The sequence below is a fragment of the Rhinichthys klamathensis genome, unplaced genomic scaffold (assembly GCF_029890125.1).
Source record: "Rhinichthys klamathensis goyatoka isolate OS25496 unplaced genomic scaffold, OSU_Roscu_1.1 h1tg000207l_1, whole genome shotgun sequence".
NCBI classification, from domain to species: Eukaryota; Metazoa; Chordata; class Actinopteri; order Cypriniformes; family Leuciscidae; genus Rhinichthys; species Rhinichthys klamathensis.
Window position 1 is genome coordinate 271,224 of NW_026606732.1, and position 24,506 is coordinate 295,729.

Here is a 24,506-nt window from a genome sequence, read left to right on the forward strand (position 1 = left end):
TGATACAGTATACAGATGTGTGTTCAGATTATAATGACTGACTCTGTCTACACTGATACAGTATACAGATGTGTGTTCAGATTATAATGACTGACGCTGATACACTGATACAGTATACAGATGTGTGTTCAGATTATAATGACTGATGCTGTCTACACTGATACAGTATACAGATGTGTGTTCAGATTATAATGACTGACGCTGATACACTGATACAGTATACAGATGTGTGTTCAGATTATAATGACTGACTCTGTCTACACTGATACAGTATACAGATGTGTGTTCAGATTATAATGACTGACGCTGATACACTGATACAGTATACAGATGTGTGTTCAGATTATAATGACTGACTCTGTCTACACTGATACAGTATACAGATGTGTGTTCAGATTATAATGACTGACGCTGTCTACACTGATACAGTATACAGATGTGTGTTCAGATTATAATGACTGACTCTGTCTACACTGATACAGTATACAGATGTGTGTTCAGATTATAATGACTGACGCTGATACACTGATACAGTATACAGATGTGTGTTCAGATTATAATGACTGACGCTGATACACTGATACAGTATACAGATGTGTGTTCAGATTATAATGACTGACGCTGATACACTGATACAGTATACAGATGTGTGTTCAGATTATAATGACTGACGCTGTCTACACTGATACAGTATACAGATGTGTGTTCAGATTATAATGACTGACTCTGTCTACACTGATACAGTATACAGATGTGTGTTCAGATTATAATGACTGATGCTGTCTACACTGATACAGTATACAGATGTGTGTTCAGATTATAATGACTGACGCTGTCTACACTGATACAGTATACAGATGTGTGTTCAGATTATAATGACTGACGCTGTCTACACTGATACAGTATACAGATGTGTGTTCGGATTATAATGACTGACGCTGTCTACACTGATACAGTATACAGATGTGTGTTCAGATTATAATGACTGACGCTGTCTACACTGATACAGTATACAGATGTGTGTTCAGATTATAATGACTGATGCTGATACACTGATACAGTATACAGATGTGTGTTCAGATTATAATGACTGACGCTGTCTACATTGATACAGTATACAGATGTGTGTTCAGATTATAATGACTGATGCTGATACACTGATACAGTATACAGATGTGTGTTCAGATTATAATGACTGACGCTGTCTACACTGATACAGTATACAGATGTGTGTTCAGATTATAATGACTGACGCTGTCTACACTGATACAGTATACAGATGTGTGTTCAGATTATAATGACTGATGCTGTCTACACTGATACAGTATACAGATGTGTGTTCAGATTATAATGACTGACGCTGTCTACACTGATACAGTATACAGATGTGTGTTCAGATTATAATGACTGACGCTGTCTACACTGATACAGTATACAGGTGTGTGTTCAGATTATAATGACTGACTCTGTCTACACTGATACAGTATACAGATGTGTGTTCAGATTATAATGACTGACGCTGTCTACACTGATACAGTATACAGATGTGTGTTCAGATTATAATGACTGATGCTGATACACTGATACAGTATACAGATGTGTGTTCAGATTATAATGACTGATGCTGTCTACACTGATACAGTATACAGATGTGTGTTCAGATTATAATGACTGACGCTGTCTACACTGATACAGTATACAGATGTGTGTTCAGATTATAATGACTGATGCTGATACTCTGATACAGTATACAGATGTGTGTTCAGATTATAATGACTGATGCTGTCTACACTGATACAGTATACAGATGTGTGTTCAGATTATAATGACTGACGCTGATACACTGATACAGTATACAGATGTGTGTTCAGATTATAATGACTGATGCTGTCTACACTGAGACAGTATACAGATGTGTGTTCAGATTATAATGACTGATGCTGTCTACACTGATACAGTATACAGATGTGTGTTCAGATTATAATGACTGACGCTGATACACTGATACAGTATACAGATGTGTGTTCAGATTATAATGACTGACACTGTCTACACTGATACAGTATACAGATGTGTGTTCAGATTATAATGACTGACGCTGTCTACACTGATACAGTATACAGGTGTGTGTTCTGATTATAATGACTGATGCTGTCTACACTGATACAGTATACAGATGTGTGTTCAGATTATAATGACTGATGCTGATACTCTGATACAGTATACAGATGTGTGTTCAGATTATAATGACTGATGCTGTCTACACTGATACAGTATACAGATGTGTGTTCAGATTATAATGACTGACGCTGATACACTGATACATTATACAGATGTGTGTTCAGATTATAATGACTGATGCTGTCTACACTGAGACAGTATACAGATGTGTGTTCAGATTATAATGACTGACGCTGTCTACACTGATACAGTATACAGATGTGTGTTCAGATTATAATGACTGACTCTGTCTACACTGATACAGTATACAGATGTGTGTTCAGATTATAATGACTGACTCTGTCTACACTGATACAGTATACAGATGTGTGTTCAGTTACTGACATTCAACAACAGGGCAATTGGAAGAGTGAAAGAAAGCTTGCTTTGATCGTCCAGTTTAAACAGCTGGTTTGAGTCTCTGTTCAGACTTCAGAAGATCTCAGCATCAGGAACAAGTGGATGTTTATTTTAATGGCGTCTAGGATCGCGTCACAGGATTATATGTTTGTCCAGAGCATTTTATTTTGTAATCGAGGCACAGTGTAATGGAGAGTTCACAAAGAAGCTTTTGTTGAAAGATGAAGCAGCGACTGCATTACATCTGACAGCAGCTTTATCACAAACCCTAGTGAATGATTTCATAATGCTTTGCTTTAACTGTAAATAATGGTTTTATATGGATAATGTTTTCATAACGGTAAAGCGTTGATACTTTTTCCTATGCAGAGACGTTAGCCAATCATAACAGTGGCGTTTACTGACAAGCCTTAAAGGAGCCGCACCTTAAAAACAAAGGCTCAGAATGAGGGTTGAAAATAATTAATTTTGTTTAGTGCAAAATTCTTTAACGTTATAAGTGAACCTGAAGGAACATATTGACATAAAAAAAATCCCCCTCATGATGTAAATGAGTAAATGTTGACAACTTTCCTTTTTGGGTGAACTATTACTTTCTCACACATAGAGATGAAACACTACAAAAAACGGTTTCACTTTATTTTGATGGTCCCTTTAACACATTCTGTTGACTATAAGTAACGTTGCAGCCACATGTCTACTAACTCTCATTAGAGTATTCGTAGAGTATTAGTAAACTGAAATGGGTTAGAATAAGTTGACGTAGTTGCAAAGTTACTTATAGTCAGTATAATGTCTGTTGGAGGAGCATCAAAATAAAGTGTGAGCAGATATTAAGAAGACAGTCTGTTAATACTTTAATGAGAGTTAGTTGACATGTTGTTGCAAAGTTACTTATAGTCAACACAATGTTTAAAAGGGACCATCAAAATAAAGTGTTACCCAAAAAAACAATGACTTGAATGAAATACATCTGGACATCACAACGTTACTTTAATGATAAAAGTAGCACTGCTAGTTGTTTACTCCCCAAAAATATTCCAGTAATCGATAGCATTATAGTCTGTAACTTTCGAGAGAGAAGTGACATGCCTGTATTCTTTCGCAGCTGTTGGCCGGGGCCCGTTGAGAGCTGATTCTGGCACTGGGGGCCCGTGGTGGACCTGGAGGCGTCCCAGAGAGTGCTGTCGGGCCCCAGCAGAACTGGTGGAGCCCGGGGGCCGGTGCGCTCGGTCCAGGGACTGCGTCTGCGTGGGGCCGCCGTCTTTCCCATCAGCCCCTGCTCCGCCAGCCTCCGGTGGGTGGTTTGGACTCGCTGGGTACGAGTGCTCGTCTGACATACCAGATCTGCGTTCAATCAAACAACACAATATACAGACACACAGCACACAAGTATTATTATGGCTGCCTGTTCAGTATAGAATTGACTTTAAAGGGATAGTTCACCCAAAAATGAAAATTAGCCCATGATTTGCTCATCCTCAAGTCATCCTAGGTGTACAGGTGAAACTCGAAAAATTAGAATATGGTGCAAAAGTTCATTTATTTCCGTAATTCAACTTAAAAGGTGAAACTAATATATTATATAGACTCATTACATGCAAAGTGAGATATTTCAAGCCTTTATTTGTTATATTTTTGATGATTATGGATTACAGATATGAAAACCTTTTCACAATATTCTAATTTTGAATTTGGGGTTTTGTAAGCTGTAAGCCATAATCATCAAAATTATAACAAATAAAGGCTTGAAATATCTCACTTTGCATGTAATGAGTCTATATAATATATTAGTTTCACCTTTTAAGTTGAATTACTGAAATAAATGAACTTTTGCACGATATTCAAATTTTTCGAGTTTCACCTGTATGACATTCTTCTTTCAGACGAATACAATCGGAGTTATATTTAAATGTCCTGGCTCTTTCAAGCTTTATAATTGGAGTGAGTGGGCACCATTTTTTTAAGGTTTTTTTTTTCTTCTTTTTTTCCCTTTAAGATTCTTTTATTTGTAAACTGTAAATGTCTGCATAACCATGCTCCTATCTACTTATCAAAATTGCTTCTTTCCTATTCCCCTTCTAGACGCAAGTGACCAAAGCCTCCTTCTAGTCCCACACTCACGACTCAAACATAAAGGGGATCGAGTCTATTCTGTGGTTGGTCCTCGGTTGTGGATCAACCTGGCCTTAGAGATCAGAGATCCTTCCCTGACTATCTTTAAGTCTCTTTTAAAAAGCTTTTTTTCTTGGTGCCATCATGAACACAACACACACCATTCTCAGCTGTTTATACTTCAGTTTGCTAGTTCACCTATACACAAACAGATGGCATTTTAATTATCCTTGTGAAAAAGAAGGGCACTTAATTGGATCAAATGTGCACTTATAGTGTACTTCAAACCTTAAAAGCATATTTTTAAAAACAGTCCTTGCAGATCATATATTAATAATGAATTAAAAGGCCACTTAAGTGTACTTAAAGAGAGTAAGTGTCAGTAAAGAGAGTGTATTTAAAGAGAGTAAGTTATGGAACTTAAAGAGAGTAACACACTTCTTAAATGTACTTAACAGTTCAACTGCCATCTTATGTTTTTAATAAATAAGTGCATTTGATATAGATTTAAACATACAATGCAAATAAAGTTGACGCACCCATTGGGTGTAATGAAGTTTCTAATCAACTGACGCAAAGTCAAGCGGAATAAGTAATAAGCAAATGAGTAACTTTATTCAGCTTCAGATCAGAGCAAGACACAATAGAGAGCCATCAGTTCATGAGAGCTGCCGATGAACAATTAATTTTTTTGGTAAACTATTAATTTAAAGGGACAGTTCGCCCAAAAATGAAAATTCTGTCATTAATTACTCACCTTCATTTCGTTTCGTTACTCACCTTTCATCTTCTGAACACAAATGAAGATCTTTTTGATGAAATCTGAGAGATTTCTGTCCCTCCATTGACAGGCTGCGCAACTACCACTTCAAAACGTTCACAAAGAGATCATAAAACTAATCCATATGAATTGAGTGGTTTAGTCCAAATTTTCTGAAGAGACTTTAGGCTTTTATTCACATACAAACATTGATCAGTGAACATAAACAGAAGCTCAATCGAACCAGCTTGACGCGCTTTGAACTTTCAGAAGTTCAAACATGATTGTTTATATGAATAAAAGACTAAATTAAATCTGTTCATCATATAAAGCAATCGTGTCCCTTCAGAAAATTTGGACTAAACCACTCAATTCATATGGATTAGTTTTACGATCTCAATATAAGCATTTTTAAGCGTCAAAGTGGTAGTTGCGTAGCCTGTCAACGAAGGGACAGAAAGCTCTCAGATTTCATCAAAAAGATCTTCATTTGTCTTCTGAAGATGAACAAAAGTCTTACGGATTTGGAACGACGCGAGGGTGAGTAATTAATGACAGAATTTAAATTTTTGGGTGAACTATCGCTAAATACGTTGCATTCTTCAAAACACTAAAGTGGCTCGACCACAGAGAACAGGCCGTAGTACCCACCGATCTGGAGACAGAGATCCCTCAGAGGACATGCCATGGTAAGGAGACGGTGTTAGACGAGTGTCCGGACGAAACTCCTTATCGTACGCCATCATATTCCACTCCTGACGCCGGTTACGAGCTTTACGAACCTTCTTTACCTCGCGAGAGGGATCCTCCGAGTGTTTTTGCTCTTGCTAAGGCAGAAAAAAAGGAAATGTTTCTATAAGTCTGAGTAATATTTAACTGTGCAGAAGGAACAGGTAGGTCTGTAAATGAATACTGACCAGAGGAGTGTGTCATTTCTACGCCTCTAGTGTTACCAAACAGGGGTGTGTTTCCCGAAAGCCTCGTTAGCCAACTATGGTCGCAAGTTCCGTCATTATCAGCAGTTCAACAAGTCGGTGTTTCCCGAAACCATCGTTCTAACGAACATTCGCAAACAGCATCTCAGAGTGGTGTGTGTGAGCGACAGATCTCGAGCTGTGGTTAGAAGCAGAGTTTCTAGTGTTCATGACATGTGGACTCAATAAATCCTGATTTTGAGCAAAATAAGCAAGCTGACATTCAGTGCAACCTGTGTCTTTAATCTAGAACACATACTGTACAAATGTCATTTACGTCTTTGAGTTTGTAAAGAGATTTAAAGTGTAGTTTTTGAAGAGTGCGCATGTGTGAACGAGCTCTAGTGTGTGAGAATGAGACTATGATTGAATCTGGAAATAAAGCAAAATAATTGATAAAAATTAGAAATATTCCTCAGATGCCATGTCTGTAATTTATATCAAAACATCTCGCATTAATTCGATCTCAATAAAGTTTCATTAAAATAAGTTATTACTCCACCACGTGCGTGACGTCATAAACCAACACGGTTGAACGACCAATTTGCGACAATATGGTTTCGGGAAACAGTCGTGACTAGCAAGTTGATTTCTTCAACGATGCATCGTACTGTGATAGTGAAGCAGCGAGTTACATCATTGTACGGGAAACACACCCCTGAAAAGCAAAATAATAGCTGTTTTCAAACAGGTTTCCAGAACGCCCGCTTAGTCTGTCATTGGTAGAAATGAGGGATATTTGAGCAGTAGAGTTCCCTCAGTCAGAGTTTGGGATTGGTAGAAATGTGGGATATTTGAGCAGTAGAGTTCCCTCAGTCAGTGTTTGGGATTGGTAGAAATGTGGGATATTTGAGCAGTAGAGTTCCCTCAGTCAGTGTTTGGGATTGGTAGAAATGTGGGATATTTGAGCAGTAGAGTTCCCTCAGTCAGTGTTTGGGATTGGTAGAAATGTGGGATATTTGAGCAGTAGAGTTCCCTCAGTCAGTGTTTGGGATTGGTAGAAATGAGGGATATTTGAGCAGTAGAGTTCCCTCAGTCAGAGTTTGGGATTGGTAGAAATGAGGGATATTTGAGCAGTAAAGTTCCCTCAGTCAGTGTTTGGGATTGGTAGAAATGAGGGATATTTGAGCAGTAGAGTTCCCTCAGTCAGAGTTTGGGATTGGTAGAAATGAGGGATATTTGAGCAGTAAAGTTCCCTCAGTCAGTGTTTGGGATTGGTAAAAATGAGGGATATTTGAGCAGTAGAGTTCCCTCAGTCAGTGTTTGGGATTGGTAGAAATGCGGGATATTTGAGCAGTAGAGTTCCCTCAGTCAGTGTTTGGGATTGGTGGAAATGTGGGATATTTGAGCAGTAGAGTTCCCTCAGTCAGTGTTTGGGATTGGTAGAAATGAGGGATATTTGAGCAGTGGAGTTCCCTCAGTCAGTGTTTGGGATTGGTAGAAATGTGGGATATTTGAGCAGTGGAGTTCCCTCAGTCAGTGTTTGGGATTGGTAGAAATGAGGGATATTTGAGCAGTAGAGTTCCCTCAGTCAGTGTTTGGGATTGGTAGAAATGTGGGATATTTGAGCAGTAGAGTTCCCTCAGTCAGTGTTTGGGATTGGTAGAAATGTGGGATATTTGAGCAGTAGAGTTCCCTCAGTCAGTGTTTGGGATTGGTAGATATGTGGGATATTTGAGCAGTAGAGTTCCCTCAGTCAGTGTTTGGGATTGGTAGAAATGAGGGATATTTGAGCAGTAGAGTTCCCTCAGTCAGTGTTTGGGATTGGTGGAAATGTGGGATATTTGAGCAGTGGAGTTCCCTCAGTCAGTGTTTGGGATTGGTAGAAATGAGGGATATTTGAGCAGTGGAGTTCCCTCAGTCAGTGTTTGGGATTGGTAGAAATGTGGGATATTTGAGCAGTGGAGTTCCCTCAGTCAGTGTTTGGGATTGGTAGAAATGTGGGATATTTGAGCAGTAGAGTTCCCTCAGTCAGTGTTTGGGATTGGTAGAAATGTGGGATATTTGAGCAGTAGAGTTCCCTCAGTCAGTGTTTGGGATTGGTAGAAATGAGGGATATTTGAGCAGTAGAGTTCCCTCAGTCAGTGTTTGGGATTGGTGGAAATGTGGGATATTTGAGCAGTAGAGTTCCCTCAGTCAGTGTTTGGGATTGGTAGAAATGAGGGATATTTGAGCAGTAGAGTTCCCTCAGTCAGTGTTTGGGATTGGTAGAATAGTGGGATATTTGAGCAGTAGAGTTCCCTCAGTCAGTGTTTGGGATTGGTAGAAATGTGGGATATTTGAGCAGTAGAGTTCCCGCAGTCAGTGTTTGGGATTGGTAGAAATGAGGGATATTTGAGCAGTAGAGTTCCCTCAGTCAGTGTTTGGGATTGGTAGAAATGAGGGATATTTGAGCAGTAGAGTTCCCTCAGTCAGTGTTTGGGATTGGTAGAAATGAGGGATATTTGAGCAGTAGAGTTCCCTCAGTCAGTGTTTGGGATTGGAAGAAATGTGGGATATTTGAGCAGTAGAGTTCCCTCAGTCAGTGTTTGGGATTGGTAGAAATGTGGGATATTTGAGCAGTAGAGTTCCCTCAGTCAGTGTTTGGGATTGGTAGAAATGAGGGATATTTGAGCAGTAGAGTTCCCTCAGTCAGTGTTTGGGATTGGTGGAAATGTGGGATATTTGAGCAGTGGAGTTCCCTCAGTCAGTGTTTGGGATTGGTAGAAATGAGGGATATTTGAGCAGTGGAGTTCCCTCAGTCAGTGTTTGGGATTGGTAGAAATGTGGGATATTTGAGCAGTGGAGTTCCCTCAGTCAGTGTTTGGGATTGGTAGAAATGTGGGATATTTAAGCAGTAGAGTTCCCTCAGTCAGTGTTTGGGATTGGTAGAAATGTGGGATATTTGAGCAGTAGAGTTCCCTCAGTCAGTGTTTGGGATTGGTAGAAATGAGGGATATTTGAGCAGTAGAGTTCCCTCAGTCAGTGTTTGGGATTGGTGGAAATGTGGGATATTTGAGCAGTAGAGTTCCCTCAGTCAGTGTTTGGGATTGGTAGAAATGAGGGATATTTGAGCAGTAGAGTTCCCTCAGTCAGTGTTTGGGATTGGTAGAAATGTGGGATATTTGAGCAGTAGAGTTCCCTCAGTCAGTGTTTGGGATTGGTAGAAATGTGGGATATTTGAGCAGTAGAGTTCCCGCAGTCAGTGTTTGGGATTGGTAGAAATGAGGGATATTTGAGCAGTAGAGTTCCCTCAGTCAGTGTTTGGGATTGGTAGAAATGAGGGATATTTGAGCAGTAGAGTTCCCTCAGTCAGTGTTTGGGATTGGTAGAAATGTGGGATATTTGAGCAGTAGAGTTCCCTCAGTCAGTGTTTGGGGATTGGTAGAAATGTGGGATATTTGAGCAGTAGAGTTCCCTCAGTCAGTGTTTGGGATTGGTAGAAATGTGGGATATTTGAGCAGTAGAGTTCCCTCAGTCAGTGTTTGGGATTGGTAGAAATGAGGGATATTTGAGCAGTAGAGTTCCCTCAGTCAGAGTTTGGGATTGGTAGAAATGAGGGAAATTTGAGCAGTAGAGTTCCCTCAGTCAGTGTTTGGGATTGGTAGAAATGAGGGATATTTGAGCAGTAGAGTTCCCTCAGTCAGTGTTTGGGATTGGTAGAAATGAGGGACATTTGAGCAGTAGAGTTCCCTCAGTCAGTGTTTGTGATTGGTAGAAATGTGGGATATTTGAGCAGTAAAGTTCCCTCAGTCAGTGTTTGGGATTGGTAGAAATGAGGGATATTTGAGCAGTAGAGTTCCCTCAGTCAGTGTTTGGGATTGGAGAAATGTGGGATATTTGAGCAGTAGAGTTCCCTCAGTCAGTGTTTGGGATTGGTAGAAATGAGGGATATTTGAGCAGTAGAGTTCCCTCAGTCAGTGTTTGGGATTGGTAGAAATGAGGGATATTTGAGCAGTAGAGTTCCCTCAGTCAGTGTTTGGGATTGGTAGAAATGTGGGATATTTCAGCAGTAGAGTTCCCTCAGTCAGTGTTTGGGATTGGTAGAAATGAGGGATATTTGAGCAGTAGAGTTCCCTCAGTCAGTGTTTGGGATTGGTAGAAATGAGGGATATTTGAGCAGTAGAGTTCCCTCAGTCAGTGTTTGGGATTGGTAGAAATGAGGGATATTTGAGCAGTAGAGTTCCCTCAGTCAGTGTTTGGGATTGGTAGAAATGTGGGATATTTGAGCAGTAGAGTTCCCTCAGTCAGTGTTTGGGATTGGTAGAAATGAGGGATATTTGAGCAGTAGAGTTCCCTCAGTCAGTGTTTGGGATTGGTAGAAATGTGGGATATTTGAGCAGTAGAGTTCCCTCAGTCAGTGTTTGGGATTGGTAGAAATGAGGGATATTTGAGCAGTAGAGTTCCCTCAGTCAGTGTTTGGGATTGGTAGAAATGAGGGATATTTGAGCAGTAGAGTTCCCTCAGTCAGTGTTTGGGATTGGTAGAAATGTGGGATATTTGAGCAGAAGAGTTCCCTCAGTAAGTGTTTGGGATTGGTAGAAATGTGGGATATTTGAGCAGTAGAGTTCCCTCAGTCAGTGTTTGGGATTGGTAGAAATGTGGGATATTTGAGCAGTAGAGTTCCTTCAGTCAGTGTTTGGGATTGGTAGAAATGTGGGATATTTGAGCAGTAGAGTTCCCTCAGTCAGAGTTTGGGATTGGTAGAAATTAGGGATATTTGAGCAGTAGAGTTCCCTCAGTCAGTGTTTGGGATTGGTAGAAATGAGGGATATTTAAACAGTAGAGTTCCCTCAGTCAGAATTTGGGATTGGTAGAAATGAGGGATATTTGAGCAGTAAAGTTCCCTCAGTCAGTGTTTGGGATTGGTAGAAATGAGGGATATTTGAGCAGTAGAGTTCCCTTAGTCAGAGTTTGGGATTGGTAGAAATGTGGGATATTTGAGCAGTAGAGTTCCCTCAGTCAGAGTTTGGGATTGGTAGAAATTAGGGATATTTGAGCAGTAGAGTTCCCTCAGTCAGTGTTTGGGATTGGTAGAAATGAGGGATATTTGAGCAGTAGAGTTCCCTCAGTCAGAGTTTGGGATTGGTAGAAATGAGGGATATTTGAGCAGTAGAGTTCCCTCAGTCAGTGTTTGGGATTGGTAGAAATGTGGGATATTTGAGCAGTAGAGTTCCCTCAGTCAGAGTTTGGGATTGGTAGAAATGAGGGATATTTGAGCAGTAGAGTTCCCTCAGTCAGTGTTTGGGATTGGTAGAAATGAGGGATATTTGAGCAGTAGAGTTCCCTCAGTCAGTGTTTGGGATTGGTAGAAATGTGGGATATTTGAGCAGTTGAGTTCCCTCAGTCAGAGTTTGGGATTGGTAGAAATTAGGGATATTTGAGCAGTAGAGTTCCCTCAGTCAGTGTTTGGGATTGGTAGAAATGAGGGATATTTGAGCAGTAGAGTTCCCTCAGTCAGAGTTTGGGATTGGTAGAAATGAGGGATATTTGAGCAGTAAAGTTCCCTCAGTCAGTGTTTGGGATTGGTAGAAATGAGGGATATTTGAGCAGTAGAGTTCCCTCAGTCAGAGTTTGGGATTGGTAGAAATGAGGGATATTTGAGCAGTAAAGTTCCCTCAGTCAGTGTTTGGGATTGGTAAAAATGAGGGATATTTGAGCAGTAGAGTTCCCTCAGTCAGTGTTTGGGATTGGTAGAAATGCGGGATATTTGAGCAGTAGAGTTCCCTCAGTCAGTGTTTGGGATTGGTAGAAATGAGGGATATTTGAGCAGTAGAGTTCCCTCAGTCAGAGTTTGAGATTGGTAGAAATGAGGGATATTTGAGCAGTAGAGTTCCCTCAGTCAGTGTTTGGGATTGGTAGAAATGAGGGATATTTGAGCAGTAGAGTTCCCTCAGTCAGTGTTTGGGATTGGTAGAAATGAGGGATATTTGAGCAGTAGAGTTCCCTCAGTCAGAATTTGGGATTGGTAGAAATGAGGGATATTTGAGCAGTAAAGTTCCCTCAGTCAGTGTTTGGGATTGGTAGAAATGAGGGATATTTGAGCAGTAGAGTTCCCTCAGTCAGAGTTTGGGATTGGTAGAAATGTGGGATATTTGAGCAGTAGAGTTCCCTCAGTCAGAGTTTGGGATTGGTAGAAATTAGGGATATTTGAGCAGTAGAGTTCCCTCAGTCAGTGTTTGGGATTGGTAGAAATGAGGGATATTTGAGCAGTAGAGTTCCCTCAGTCAGAGTTTGGGATTGGTAGAAATGAGGGATATTTGAGCAGTAGAGTTCCCTCAGTCAGTGTTTGGGATTGGTAGAAATGTGGGATATTTGAGCAGTAGAGTTCCCTCAGTCAGAGTTTGGGATTGGTAGAAATGAGGGATATTTGAGCAGTAGAGTTCCCTCAGTCAGTGTTTGGGATTGGTAGAAATGAGGGATATTTGAGCAGTAGAGTTCCCTCAGTCAGTGTTTGGGATTGGTAGAAATGTGGGATATTTGAGCAGTAGAGTTCCCTCAGTCAGAGTTTGGGATTGGTAGAAATTAGGGATATTTGAGCAGTAGAGTTCCCTCAGTCAGTGTTTGGGATTGGTAGAAATGAGGGATATTTGAGCAGTAGAGTTCCCTCAGTCAGAGTTTGGGATTGGTAGAAATGAGGGATATTTGAGCAGTAAAGTTCCCTCAGTCATGTGTTTGGGATTGGTAGAAATGAGGGATATTTGAGCAGTAGAGTTCCCTCAGTCAGAGTTTGGGATTGGTAGAAATGAGGGATATTTGAGCAGTAAAGTTCCCTCAGTCAGTGTTTGGGATTGGTAAAAATGAGGGATATTTGAGCAGTAGAGTTCCCTCAGTCAGTGTTTGGGATTGGTAGAAATGAGGGATATTTGAGCAGTAGAGTTCCCTCAGTCAGAGTTTGAGATTGGTAGAAATGAGGGATATTTGAGCAGTAGAGTTCCCTCAGTCAGTGTTTGGGATTGGTAGAAATGAGGGATATTTGAGCAGTAGAGTTCCCTCAGTCAGAGTTTGGGATTGGTAGAAATGTGGGATATTTGAGCAGTAGAGTTCCCTCAGTCAGAGTTTGGGATTGGTAGAAATGAGGGATATTTGAGCAGTAGAGTTCCCTCAGTCAGTGTTTGGGATTGGTAGAAATGTGGGATATTTGAGCAGTAGAGTTCCCTCAGTCAGAGTTTGGGATTGGTAGAAATGAGGGATATTTGAGCAGTAAAGTTCCCTCAGTCATGTGTTTGGGATTGGTAGAAATGAGGGATATTTGAGCAGTAGAGTTCCCTCAGTCAGAGTTTGGGATTGGTAGAAATGAGGGATATTTGAGCAGTAAAGTTCCCTCAGTCAGTGTTTGGGATTGGTAAAAATGAGGGATATTTGAGCAGTAGAGTTCCCTCAGTCAGTGTTTGGGATTGGTAGAAATGAGGGATATTTGAGCAGTAGAGTTCCCTCAGTCAGAGTTTGAGATTGGTAGAAATGAGGGATATTTGAGCAGTAGAGTTCCCTCAGTCAGTGTTTGGGATTGGTAGAAATGAGGGATATTTGAGCAGTAGAGTTCCCTCAGTCAGAGTTTGGGATTGGTAGAAATGTGGGATATTTGAGCAGTAGAGTTCCCTCAGTCAGAGTTTGGGATTGGTAGAAATGAGGGATATTTGAGCAGTAGAGTTCCCTCAGTCAGTGTTTGGGATTGGTAGAAATGAGGGATATTTGAGCAGTAGAGTTCCCTCCGTCAGTGTTTGGGATTGGTAGAAATGTGGGATATTTGAGCAGTAAAGTTCCCTCAGTCAGAGTTTGGGATTGGTAGAAATGAGGGATATTTGAGCAGTAGAGTTCCCTCAGTCAGTGTTTGGGATTGGTAGAAATGAGGGATATTTGAGCAGTAGAGTTCCCTCCGTCAGTGTTTGGGATTGGTAGAAATGTGGAATATTTGAGCAGTAGAGTTCCCTCAGTCAGAGTTTGGGATTGGTAGAAATTAGGGATATTTGAGCAGTAGAGTTCCCTCAGTCAGTGTTTGGGATTGGTAGAAATGAGGGATATTTGAGCAGTGGAGTTCCCTCAGTCAGTGTTTGGGATTGGTAGAAATGTGGGATATTTGAGCAGTGGAGTTCCCTCAGTCAGTGTTTGGGATTGGTAGAAATGAGGGATATTTGAGCAGTAGAGTTCCCTCAGTCAGAGTTTGGGATTGGTAGAAATGAGGGATATTTGAGCAGTAAAGTTCCCTCAGTCAGTGTTTGGGATTGGTAGAAATGAGGGATATTTGAGCAGTAGAGTTCCCTCAGTCAGAGTTTGGGATTGGTAGAAATGAGGGATATTTGAACAGTAAAGTTCCCTCAATCAGTGTTTGGGATTGGTAGAAATGAGGGATATTTGAGCAGTAGAGTTCCCTTAGTCAGTGTTTGGGATTGGTAGAAATGCGGGATATTTGAGCAGTAAAGTTCCCTCAGTCAGTGTTTGGGATTGGTAGAAATGAGGGATATTTGAGCAGTAGAGTTCCCTCAGTCAGTGTTTGGGATTGGTAGAAATGTGGGATATTTGAGCAGTAGAGTTCCCTCAGTCAGTGTTTGGTATTGGTAGAAATGAGGGATATTTGAGCAGTAGAGTTCCCTCAGTCAGTGTTTGGTATTGGTAGAAATGAGGGATATTTGAGCAGTAGAGTTCCCTCAGTCAGTGTTTGGGATTGGTAGAAATAAGGGATATTTGAGCAGTAGAGTTCCCTCAGTCAGTGTTTGGGATCGGTAGAAATGAGGGATATTTGAGCAGTAGAGTTCCCTCAGTCAGAGTTTGGGATTGGTAGAAATGAGGGATATTTGAGCAGTAAAGTTCCCTCAGTCAGTGTTTGGGATTGGTAGAAATGAGGGATATTTGAGCAGTAGAGTTCCCTCAGTCAGAGTTTGGGATTGGTAGAAATGAGGGATATTTGAGCAGTAAAGTTCCCTCAGTCAGTGTTTGGGATTGGTAAAAATGAGGGATATTTGAGCAGTAGAGTTCCCTCAGTCAGTGTTTGGGATTGGTAGAAATGCGGGATATTTGAGCAGTAGAGTTCCCTCAGTCAGTGTTTGGGATTGGTAGAAATGAGGGATATTTGAGCAGTAGAGTTCCCTCAGTCAGAGTTTGAGATTGGTAGAAATGAGGGATATTTGAGCAGTAGAGTTCCCTCAGTCAGTGTTTGGGATTGGTAGAAATGAGGGATATTTGAGCAGTAGAGTTCCCTCAGTCAGTGTTTGGGATTGGTAGAAATGAGGGATATTTGAGCAGTAGAGTTCCCTCAGTCAGAATTTGGGATTGGTAGAAATGAGGGATATTTGAGCAGTAAAGTTCCCTCAGTCAGTGTTTGGGATTGGTAGAAATGAGGGATATTTGAGCAGTAGAGTTCCCTCAGTCAGAATTTGGGATTGGTAGAAATGTGGGATATTTGAGCAGTAGAGTTCCCTCAGTCAGAGTTTGGGATTGGTAGAAATTAGGGATATTTGAGCAGTAGAGTTCCCTCAGTCAGTGTTTGGGATTGGTAGAAATGAGGGATATTTGAGCAGTAGAGTTCCCTCAGTCAGAGTTTGGGATTGGTAGAAATGAGGGATATTTGAGCAGTAGAGTTCCCTCAGTCAGTGTTTGGGATTGGTAGAAATGTGGGATATTTGAGCAGTAGAGTTCCCTCAGTCAGAGTTTGGGATTGGTAGAAATGAGGGATATTTGAGCAGTAGAGTTCCCTCAGTCAGTGTTTGGGATTGGTAGAAATGAGGGATATTTGAGCAGTAGAGTTCCCTCAGTCAGTGTTTGGGATTGGTAGAAATGTGGGATATTTGAGCAGTAGAGTTCCCTCAGTCATGTGTTTGGGATTGGTAGAAATGAGGGATATTTGAGCAGTAGAGTTCCCTCAGTCAGAGTTTGGGATTGGTAGAAATTAGGGATATTTGAGCAGTAGAGTTCCCTCAGTCAGTGTTTGGGATTGGTAGAAATGAGGGATATTTGAGCAGTAGAGTTCCCTCAGTCAGTGTTTGGGATTGGTAGAAATGAGGGATATTTGAGCAGTAGAGTTCCCTCAGTCAGAGTTTGAGATTGGTAGAAATGAGGGATATTTGAGCAGTAGAGTTCCCTCAGTCAGTGTTTGGGATTGGTAGAAATGAGGGATATTTGAGCAGTAGAGTTCCCTCAGTCAGAGTTTGGGATTGGTAGAAATGTGGGATATTTGAGCAGTAGAGTTCCCTCAGTCAGAGTTTGGGATTGGTAGAAATGAGGGATATTTGAGCAGTAGAGTTCCCTCAGTCAGTGTTTGGGATTGGTAGAAATGAGGGATATTTGAGCAGTAGAGTTCCCTCCGTCAGTGTTTGGGATTGGTAGAAATGTGGGATATTTGAGCAGTAAAGTTCCCTCAGTCAGAGTTTGGGATTGGTAGAAATGAGGGATATTTGAGCAGTAGAGTTCCCTCAGTCAGTGTTTGGGATTGGTAGAAATGAGGGATATTTGAGCAGTAGAGTTCCCTCCGTCAGTGTTTGGGATTGGTAGAAATGTGGAATATTTGAGCAGTAGAGTTCCCTCAGTCAGAGTTTGGGATTGGTAGAAATTAGGGATATTTGAGCAGTAGAGTTCCCTCAGTCAGTGTTTGGGATTGGTAGAAATGAGGGATATTTGAGCAGTGGAGTTCCCTCAGTCAGTGTTTGGGATTGGTAGAAATGTGGGATATTTGAGCAGTGGAGTTCCCTCAGTCAGTGTTTGGGATTGGTAGAAATGAGGGATATTTGAGCAGTAGAGTTCCCTCAGTCAGAGTTTGGGATTGGTAGAAATGAGGGATATTTGAGCAGTAAAGTTCCCTCAGTCAGTGTTTGGGATTGGTAGAAATGAGGGATATTTGAGCAGTAGAGTTCCCTCAGTCAGAGTTTGGGATTGGTAGAAATGAGGGATATTTGAACAGTAAAGTTCCCTCAATCAGTGTTTGGGATTGGTAGAAATGAGGGATATTTGAGCAGTAGAGTTCCCTTAGTCAGTGTTTGGGATTGGTAGAAATGCGGGATATTTGAGCAGTAAAGTTCCCTCAGTCAGTGTTTGGGATTGGTAGAAATGAGGGATATTTGAGCAGTAGAGTTCCCTCAGTCAGTGTTTGGGATTGGTAGAAATGTGGGATATTTGAGCAGTAGAGTTCCCTCAGTCAGTGTTTGGTATTGGTAGAAATGAGGGATATTTGAGCAGTAGAGTTCCCTCAGTCAGTGTTTGGTATTGGTAGAAATGAGGGATATTTGAGCAGTAGAGTTCCCTCAGTCAGTGTTTGGGATTGGTAGAAATAAGGGATATTTGAGCAGTAGAGTTCCCTCAGTCAGTGTTTGGGATCGGTAGAAATGAGGGATATTTGAGCAGTAGAGTTCCCTCAGTCAGTGTTTGGTATTGGTAGAAATGAGGGATATTTGAGCAGTAGAGTTCCCTCAGCCAGTGTTTGGGATTGGTAGAAATGCGGGATATTTGAGCAGTAAAGTTCCCTCAGTCAGTGTTTGGGATTGACGACTTTATTTCATAACAGGTGTGATTTTGGAACTGTATGAAGAATGACTTTTGTTATTTGGACTTTTAGTTTAGTTATGTGTTGGGCGAGGGATTAAGACTGTGTTAGTGTACTTATACAGTATATAAAGTATTTTTCTGGCCACACACACAGACACACACACACCTTCTGCCGGCGTTTCTCCTTCCTCTTATTTTCTGTAGCTTGCAGCATCTTTTCCTTCCAAAGATTAAAAAAGTAGGATGGATCTGTGTAGAATTTGAGCCCGTCTTTTTTGTCATCCCTGTAAGGCAACACAACACGACGCTTAGATATTAAATCCTTTTGTTTAACATTAGTTTTTATAATCAATTTTATTTGTAATTATTTAGCATGAAGGGAATGAAGTCTATTTTAACAGCCATTATGTTTTTTCGCTCAACCACCAATTACCATTACTAAAGAGCTGAGATGGGAGGGCACTTTCATGCACTTTTTTATTTATATATTTTTTAATAAACTAAGAAATTAACCGAAATTTAACTTAATAGATAAAGTTACGGTAACACTTCAAGCCTTTATGTATAATGCATTATAAAAGTGATTTAATGCATTAATTATGCCTTGTAATGCACCTTAAAATGCATTATATGATGGCATGAACAATTGTATTTTTTTTTACAAATGTTTATGCCATCATATAATGCATTATAAGTATATATATACTGTATATAATAGTATAATGCAAATATAAATGTATAATGCATTAAAACACATGACGAACATCCAATTTCAGATGTAAAAAGGAATCTGCAAATATTATGCATTTTAACTTTGGTTACAATTATTTATGAAAAGATTTAATGCATTATAATATACATTATCATGAATACCTTTAATAATGCGTAATACATAAGGGCTTTAAGTAAAGGGTTACCAAAGTGACTTCTGGATTATCAAAGGTCATATGCTAATAATGACAAGAGAGAAGTGACAATGAACACATGACTTTATATTCTGTTCACCAAAATGATAATTTTATGTTCAAATGGAAAAGTAATACTTTCTGTGCAATAGTAGTGGCTATCGTACTGAGAGCTTGGTTAGTAACGTAACGGTAATGCATGTTTTTAACCATTAATTAGAATTTCATCTAATTAAGCTTAACTGAAATGTACTACAACAGATACTATCATGATTGTACAATCAATACTGTACTTTATGATATATAAGATTGATATATACTGTAGGCTATTAGGTCCTACAAATATAGAAATACAGGTGAAACTCAAAAAATGAGAATATCGGGCAAAAGTTGATTTATTATAGTAATTCAACTTAAAAGGTGAAACTAATATATTATATAGACTCATTACATGCAAAGTGAGATATTTCAAGCCTTTATTTATTATAATTTTGATGATTATGGCGTACAGATATGAAAACCCCAAATTCAAAATTAGAATATTGTGAAAAGGTTTTCATATCTGTAATCCATAATCATCAAAAATATAACAAATAAAGCCTTGAAATATCTCACTTTGCATGTAATGAGTCTATATATTATATTAGTTTTACCTTTTAAGTTGAATTACTGAAATAAATGAACTTTTGCACGATATTCAAATTTTTCCAGTTTCACCTGTAAAAAAGTTTGACTTTGAGGTGAATATGATCTGAAAATGACTTGTTTTTGATCCGGATGTGCAGTTTGTGTGCATGTCCCCGGCTGGAGCGTGCACTGACCTGTATGGCGTGAGGATGTTGAGGGGGGGGGGTTTGTCGGAGCGTTGGTACACCTCCATCACAGGGTTCGGGATGGAGTTTCGGGACACCACCTGCTGGTCCTGGATAGTGGAACTCTTGAAGGCTTTTCGCATGTTGATGTCCTGTAAGGAAACTGAAGAGCAAGCAGACAGACCCATCAAACACCATCAAACACCAGCACCAATTTATTACTGGGATATAAGAGACATAAAAACTAAATGAACTCCGTTGATTGTGTTTTCCTGTTGAAGTTTTTGGCTGCACCAGTGAATCAGACTTTATCCGGTAGTTGTCTATTCACGAACTAATGTTTTTTGTCAGAATGAATGCATTTATAAGTTAGACACACATGAACGTTCATTATACACCGTCAAAAAGCGTCAAAACCACATTTAAAGTGCATTTTTATATTGGTCTAGCTGAAAATCATGGATTAAACCTTCAGAACAGAATTCCCCATTGAAAAAAAAATATGAAATGAAACAATTTCGTTTGAATAGACATTTGAAGAGAATATTCCTGTTTTTATTTAAAGCAAGTAAACTAAATTGAACATTGACTAACACAAGTGTTAAAGGTACGTAAAGGTACACTGTAGATAAAACACTGTAAGCCTATAAGTGTTTATAAATGAAACCTGTCGGGATGGCACTCGCCCGTGTGTCTCGTCATATCAATAAATCAATAAATAGAGTAAAGTTTCTCCGGCTGCTTTGCCGCATGTCTAGTGTGTGTGTGTGTGTGTGTGTGTTTAGGGCAGTGGCGTAGGTTAGTTGTCACAACGACAGAGAAAGATTGCCATTGAGCCGCTAAATCTTCAACCTCCGGGAAATCCCCCGTATAACCCAACGCTGAACAGAGGAGCGTCTGCTGGAGAAAAGAGAACGAGACCGAGCTTGTAATAAACCAAGAATCAACATCAGCTTGTGTTTAGGGGATGAAGAACTGAGGGATTTGAAGCGTTGTAAAGCGACGCGGAGATGATGGTGTTTTTTTACTCAACATGAGAGTAAAGTGTTTTATTGAACAGATACACTGTCATATATGTATCTCTCTAACAGATCTTCATGTAAGCATTATCTATTGTGAAGATTATTTAATTATGGTTGTTGTAACGCTGTGCTGGAGTTTTTTTTTTTTAAGGAAGTACCGTGTCTATTATTGGGTAAAGCTACAGTCACGTCTACAGTTAGTCAGCTTGAGATCCTTTCCATCTAAACTGATTATATCTCTTAAAGTCCCCCTGTAGTCAATCATTTTATCCCTTAAAACTCACCAAAATTTTTGGTATCTTCAAAAAATGTCTTCATGCCTTAAAAAATAGCTTGAATGTAACTCGATACCATTGCCTCATTTAGTATGCATGGTTCTATGAATATGCAAATGAGCCCCGCCTCCACTCACTCACTCAGCTCAGAGATCCACTGGTTGACGATCACACATTTCATATTAGACAACGAAGCACATTACATCATACAGTCTTTAAGCTTTTAAGGCAGCATTACTTTACCACTCTATTAATTATGTTTCCTCGTCAACTGCCTCTTATTTCACTGTGCTGTTCAATAACTCAGCTAGTGTCTCGACATCAGTGCAACATGAAGGACTTTGTGTTCATTTGAAACAAAAGCGTGTTAATTTTTAACAATAAAAGTTACAGTGTCCCTTTAAGATAAAACTAAAAACATTGTGTTAGTCAATGTTCAATTTAGTGTACTTACTGTAAATAAAGACAGGAATATTCTCTTCAAATGTCTATTCAAACGAAATTGTTTCACTTAATTTTTTTTTTAAAATTGGAAATTCTGTTCTGAAGGTTTAATCCATGATTTTCAGCTAGACCAATATAAAAATGCACTTTAAATGAATGATACGGTTTTGTCGCTTTTTACAGTGTACAATGAACGCTCATAAAGCAACACCAAGTAGCTTTTCCTCTGCGGTCGCCCTACAGGTTGGAAGTGGAATTGTCCATTACCGCTGTCGTAAATAATATTGCCTACTGTCGCACACACACTCGCTATTTATCCAGCGCCAGCTTTGGAATGAACGATGTGCACAGACAAGGTAGAGTATGATGCATGATTTCATGACTGTATGATGTATTGCGACATCAGAAATGAAGAAAAACTAAATAATGACTATTGTAACGCTTGCCGTAAAGCAAGTCAAATTTGTAGTTTTCTTTTGTCACATTAGAACTACAGAAACGCGACCCGATCTGGCAATCTTACACAGCGTGGTTATAGCAGATATAGGACCGCAAAGCGAATCCAGAAGTGCCTTTCACCCTGTTACGACTTAATGAACCACTGAAACCATTTTGGAAACATTATTTTAAGGTAAAAAATCTTAACTTATAAATGCACTCATTCTGACAAAATGCATTAGTTAGTTTGTGAATAGACGACTTCTAGGCTACACTGACATGCAGGACTGCGCTCTCATCTCTCTCTATTACACTGAGTACCTGTGCCTGACAACAGCCCTGTGTTTGCATTGTGCTGTTCTCCAGGATGGGGTCAGCGGTGGGTCAGTTTCTGCTAATGCACGCTCACTCTTACGCACCCTCCTCCACGGTGGAGTCCAGTTGCGTGACCTTCACCGCCAGCAGGTCCACACGCTCCTGCAAACCGTTCATGCGCACGCAGAAGCTGTTGGCCTCATTAAACAGCTCGCCGAAGATGTCCTCTGCGTGTCGACCTGAATACACACACACACATATAGGCAAACACAGGAATTTATATACAACATCATTTATTAATAAGAGACCCAATGCAGAGAAATCGACTTGCATTTTTTCTGTCTTGTTCTAATGTCGTTTCTTTTAAAAAGACTTGAATGTGACTATAAAAATGATCAATATGTTGGAGTGGGAAATGTTAAAGATCCTTAAAAATAAATAAATAAGAACAAGCAAAAAAATAGGGCTGCACGATTTAGGGAGAAAAGCGAATTGTAATTTTTCTAATAATGATTGCGATTTAAAAAGTGATTTTAAAAGGAATTCCAGGTTTTCTGAGTTTGCATGTAGGACTGCATTGTTTAGCTGTAAAGTTGTGATTATACATCAATATGGCTATAATAATAATATATTATAATAATGCATTGTTATAATAACATATTATTATAATAATTATTAATAAAACTGTATTATTATTACTATTATTATTCAATAAAACTATAAAACAAAATAAGATTATAATATTTGTAAAACTATTTTAACATTTTACCTTAAAATAAAATTAAAAATAAATATTGAGCATTTATTTCAAAATATATAATATAATATATATATACAGTAGTCAAAAGTGATGTCCGGCCTAGTAAAATTGACATCTTTACTCTTAATTCCAATATTATAAAAAAATTATTAAAGATTACAGATTTTGTAGTCATATTATGTAGTTGTGTTTGGAGTCGATTGTTTTATTTGTTATAGTAACGCAATGAAACATGCCATAATTTTGGCCAGGCTGCAATACAAAGAAAAGAACATGCAAAAACAAGAGAGAAACAAATGAAATATTAATAACTGATATGTATTCTTTGCCCCATCAGCTTTTTGTTTTTCTATGCATTTTTTTGCATTGTAAAATAAAACCTGTAGCTGTAGTTTCTTTCCCCTTTCTTTTTTTTTACCAAATAATTTTGTCAGATCAGATAAATACCTTAACCAAGTATAGTGTTTTGTTCTTCATATTTAAAATATATATATATATAAAAAAAATTACCTCATGTTTTGTAAGGTCATTAAAAACAAATATCCCCTCCGGAAATCACTTTATACATCATAACAGTAAAATTACAATACTAATATGTATGGCTGTTTCAAATGCTGAACAATGAAATTGCTATTTTGACAGAAAACCACAGGGAGAGATTCTCATTACAAGTATATGAAGATTGTTGGCGCATATTGCATTCACAAATATACATTAAAACGACTCAATCTCAGATGAAGTTTGTGTGGAGCAGCATTTACTGTGGATTGAGCAGCTCTTCACAGTGCATATTTATTTAATTCAATCACAGACCTTTATGATTTGATAACTGAAGGGTTAAAATGACTGTGGGTCAACAGTAGAAGTGAGAAACGTACTGAGTCCTCCCAGCTGTTTGATAATGGCCGCCAGTGTGCTGTTCGTGACGCACTCCAGCTCGTTGGTCACCCCGTCAGGCAGCGCGCCCCGACACAGGTGCTTGGGCTCGATGGTCCTCTTCACAAGAGGCATGGCTGTCCTCGACTACAAACACTGACCTGTGAGGACACACAAGTGATTTTACACAACATGGTCTGAGATAGCAAACTCTAGATAATGTTTAGACTTCCACCTCCAATCCTACAGTCTTTCAAAGTACTTAAAGTCCCGCTGTAGTCGATCATTTAATCCCTTAAAACTCATCTTTGATCACCAAAATTACATATTTAAACATTTTTTTCCTTCAAAAACAATTCTTCATGCCTTAAAATATCTTGAATGTAACCCGACACCCTTGCCTCATTTAGTATGCGCGGCTCTATGAATATGCAAATGAGCCCCGCCTCCACTCACTCACTCGGCTCAGAGATCCACTGGTTGACGATCACACGTTGATCTGATTGGTTACAAGGTCGTTTGTGACGTCAGAAACACCAGCGATTTCAAACCGTGTTTTTGAGACTGTCTTTGGTTCACTGCAGTTTTAAGCAGAAAATACTCAGCAATGCTGTCGACTTATGAACTTACACATGATTTGTCTTAAAGCGTATTAAAAACACCACATGGACATATAAACAATATTAAAAGCTGGATTTTCACCACAGGGAGACTAAAATAAACAACTGATCACTATATTTTTTCACACTACACATTAGTCAAATCAAAATAATCTAACT

At 39.3% G+C, this 24,506-nt stretch overlaps 1 protein-coding gene across 1 annotated transcript in view; it reads right to left on the bottom strand.

The window, feature by feature from the left end:
• si:ch73-362m14.4 (actin-binding protein WASF3) overlaps positions 1–23,912 on the bottom strand; it is a 32,042-nt gene extending 8,130 nt beyond the window's left edge. Inside the window, exons 1-6 of the mRNA XM_056263535.1 lie at positions 23,730–23,912; positions 22,196–22,330; positions 19,607–19,760; positions 18,047–18,164; positions 6,107–6,282; positions 3,673–3,927 (exon numbers count right to left, since the gene is read on the bottom strand). Of these exons, the coding sequence (XP_056119510.1) occupies positions 3,673–3,927; positions 6,107–6,282; positions 18,047–18,164; positions 19,607–19,760; positions 22,196–22,330; positions 23,730–23,862 (971 nt within the window). The 5' untranslated portion in view covers positions 23,863–23,912. The remainder of the gene's footprint in view (positions 1–3,672; positions 3,928–6,106; positions 6,283–18,046; positions 18,165–19,606; positions 19,761–22,195; positions 22,331–23,729) is intronic.
• Between the last annotated feature and the right edge of the window lie 594 nt (positions 23,913–24,506).